The 3,346-nt window shown below is 27.6% G+C and overlaps 1 protein-coding gene across 1 annotated transcript; it reads right to left on the bottom strand.

Annotated features, from left to right (window-relative positions):
* Window positions 1–571: 571 nt before the first annotated feature.
* Window positions 572–3,316, bottom strand: LOC105619736. The gene is made up of 6 exons (XM_012201254.1): window positions 3,249–3,316; window positions 3,023–3,139; window positions 2,870–2,960; window positions 2,359–2,492; window positions 2,036–2,168; window positions 572–628 (listed from the first exon to the last, which is right to left on the bottom strand). The coding sequence occupies exons 1-6, from the start codon at window positions 3,314–3,316 to the stop codon at window positions 572–574; spliced, it is 600 nt and encodes a 199-aa protein (XP_012056644.1).
* Between the last annotated feature and the right edge of the window lie 30 nt (window positions 3,317–3,346).

Genomic DNA, 3,346 nt, shown 5'->3' with positions numbered 1-3,346 from the left:
TTATGCGAGTCACTGAATTATTTAATTATAGTTAAAAATATAAACGTGCTTGAAATACAATAAAATATTTTTTTATGTAAATTTTATGCTGAATTGCTTATTTTAATTTAAATGCAGAAGGAAATATTAATGTCGGATAAAAAAGCACATGATGGTAATTCATTTTTCTGGAAAAGGTGTATGGTTAAGCGGTCGATTTGATTGTAACAATAATGTTCGCAACAGATATTTATTTTTCTTAAAGAAATACATACTTCATTTGAGAGAATTGTACGATACTAAACTTCGCATGCGATACGACCTCTTCTAACATATATTTTAATGTTGTGATTTATTAATGTAAGTTTTAAATTTTATATTTTTTTATATAAATATTTTATAATATGTCGATTTTTTATCTAAATAATAATTTTTACCTTTTATCGAAATGATACAGGAAACGACACCTAAAACCAAGGGCTAAATGATTTTGATCAAATTAGTTTACATTTCTCTTCCTTTTCTTCTCCTCTCTTATTTTTTCATATTGCTTTCACTTTTATACATACTTATCTTAATTATTTTGCAATTATTATTTCATACTTGTAGAATAGAGAAAAGTGAAGTAAGATATTGAAGTACTTATCAACTGTAATGAAAATATCTTCTTTTGTTTCAACCTGTAAGGAGCTATTGAAGCTGTGTGGAGAATATTTATTAAAATGATGGAAGGACAATGGGTGGAGTTGAATGGTCGATGGTTAAATCGTATTTCTATTGTATTTTTTAAACGAAATATTTTTTTTTAAGGACATCGATGTGCGCTAATATATAACATGGCTTAAGAATGTAATGACATTGATATGCGCTAGTATATAATATGGCTTAAGAACAGTGATTTTTATTTTGTCTTTGGCCGTCTGTTTACGAGTGATATTCAAAATTAATTTTATTCGATATCTGATCTAAGTTTTTGTACAATTTACTTAAAGTGTTATCAGTACAAGTTGGTAATTGAATCTTAGTGTACTACAGTATGATAATTGATGTTTAAATTATTTTCGTATAAAATATAAAAAATTAGCTAATATATAGCATAAAATATTTGTAAATTATATTGCTATTGGCAAATTTGTAAAAATAGAGAGAATAGGATAAATCGTTCCTTTTCCTGGTTGTACCGATATAATTTTCGCAAGTGAACTCTCATAATCTCCTCGCGGCTCGTACCTATTGTTAGGTTAGTATTTGTTACGTTTGATTAGCATCGCGAAGAATTATTAAAAGATCTATAATGCAAAAACACTGAAAAATATAGGAATACTGCGAAAAATAAGGTTTTAATATGTCTATTGATTTTTGTAATTATTCAGAAGAACTGCATTTCCAATTTTGATGAAATTAGCTCATTTGACACGTTTTTGCAAAACGTTAAAATAAAAAATCTGACAGAAAAACGAGACTGTGAAGCGAGATATTAAGCGTTAAAGTTAAAGACTATCGCAGTTAAGAAATCTATCTGCTACAAAATACTGCGACAAAACACATGCTGCGGTCACATTTTCATGATCTACATATTCTACATTACATAATGCATACGATTACTAACTTTACAGCGATATTAACGTTTGTTTATTAATAATAAAATCTCCTTTTCATTGTTCAAGGGCTTACAACTTTCCACGCGAAGCGTGGTTCTACACAGATTTCTAAGTTTACACGCAAAGTGAGATCTAATTAAAAAAAAATCCATTTTTTCGGATTATTCTATCAATATATTTTCAAATAAGGAAAGTTGATTTATTGAATAGTAATATTCGTGAGTGCAACACACCAAATGAATATATAGTACAAAGTTAAGAATTTTCTCTGTTCTATTCTATTTTTTTAGCTCAGCTAATTTACATTTCAGTCTTAACTTATTTTAATAAAGCTACTTTAGTCCATTATCTAAATAATTCTAAAGTAGTCAATATGTTGAATGACTGTGAATGTTATTATTTTCAATTAAACAATAATATTCGGGGAGAACAAAAGCATTATATATGTCTCTTACCATAGCAGCACTTTCCATAGACGCAACGAATATTCCACCGAGGATCAAATGAAAAGCTTTTGTACCCTTTTGCAGTAGGAATAACATCATTTTCTGTATGTGTAACGGAGCAACATACCATTCAACATTATATCTACAAAACAATGATAAATTAATGTAAAATCTAACATGAAAAACAAAAATATTGTTATGGTATAAATTGTTATAATATGTTCGTTCAGTAATAGTATTATTTTTGAATGCTTTTTTTAACTCAGCATTTTGTTAGAAGAATTTATAAAAGGATTACTTAAGTATGAACGTACGATACAAATGTCTCTTACACTGTAGCAAATACGTATTCATTGTGATCTGTAATATCTTGCGCGGTATAATTGGACAAAAAGACATATATGTAGAGGACACTTATGTGTATAAGTTGTAATACAAGTTGCTCTGTGCTATTATATGTAATGATCTAAAATATTTAAAACATATATTATATGTGTATTTTTAACTTTTTACAGCAAGAAATTTTATAATTTTTCTGTAATTCTTTAGGACAAATTATACAGCTTGCGTTACATAATAAATTATTTTCTTTATTAGTTGCGCATATTAGAAAATTATATTATTTTTGTGACATACGTATATGCGAATAATGCACATATGTTATGATTATAAAAAAAGGTAAATCAAGAATAATCATGAGTTTTTCAATGATTTTGTTTTTAAAGAAAATTATTTCTTCACACTAATTCCGTTCTAATTAATGATTTCTTATTTAACCTTAATATTATGAAAACTGTATCTTATCATGAAAAGATGCATTTAATAACAAGAAATAATATTTACTTGAACAAGAGTGCTGGTTAAGCAAACCATACTAGCCGCTATAAAACAGAAGAAAGATCCCTCAAAACTCTTTATAAAGACTTGAGAAAACCTTCAGAAACATAATAAAATTAGTACAGCACGTTATACAGATATTGCAGAATGAGTACTGACTCTGTAGCTTTGCGATGAATGTCTATCGCACATATTATTCCTTTATAAATTATAATCATTTTTTCTTCATTAACATCGTGTTGCATATTAATTGCCATTGCCTTCTTAATACGGAAACTGTATGAATACATATTTTTTTTGTAAGTACTTAATCTTTTTAGATATCATTGAGAATAAACAAAGAATTAATTTCACTTATAAAACATATAATTGTACTGAATTCTACCTTGCAATGCTAAACATTCCACAAATATGTTTGAGATACGCTATCAGCATCGTGCCTGTTGCTACCATTGCAGTTGCCCCTATACACGTGGCGGCGTT

This window comes from Atta cephalotes (genome assembly GCF_000143395.1).
Source record: "Atta cephalotes unplaced genomic scaffold scaffold00022, whole genome shotgun sequence".
In the NCBI taxonomy this organism is placed as follows: Eukaryota; Metazoa; Arthropoda; class Insecta; order Hymenoptera; family Formicidae; genus Atta; species Atta cephalotes.
The sequence above is the reverse complement of the archived record's forward strand: the minus strand, read 5'-3'. Positions and strand labels throughout refer to the sequence as shown.

Bases quoted from the DNA above. Each gene is read 5' to 3' on its own strand.
- LOC105619736 (XM_012201254.1), bottom strand. From the start codon at position 3,316: ATGGTAGCAACAGGCACGATGCTGATAGCGTATCTCAAACATATTTGT. The intron at 2,961-3,022 runs GTCAGTACTCAT...ATGTTTCTGAAG, and splicing joins ATTCATCGCAAAGCTACAGA to GTTTTCTCAAGTCTTTATAA. The intron at 629-2,035 runs GTAAGAGACATA...TTTTCATTACAG, and splicing joins CTATGGAAAGTGCTGCTATG to TTGATAAGTACTTCAATATC.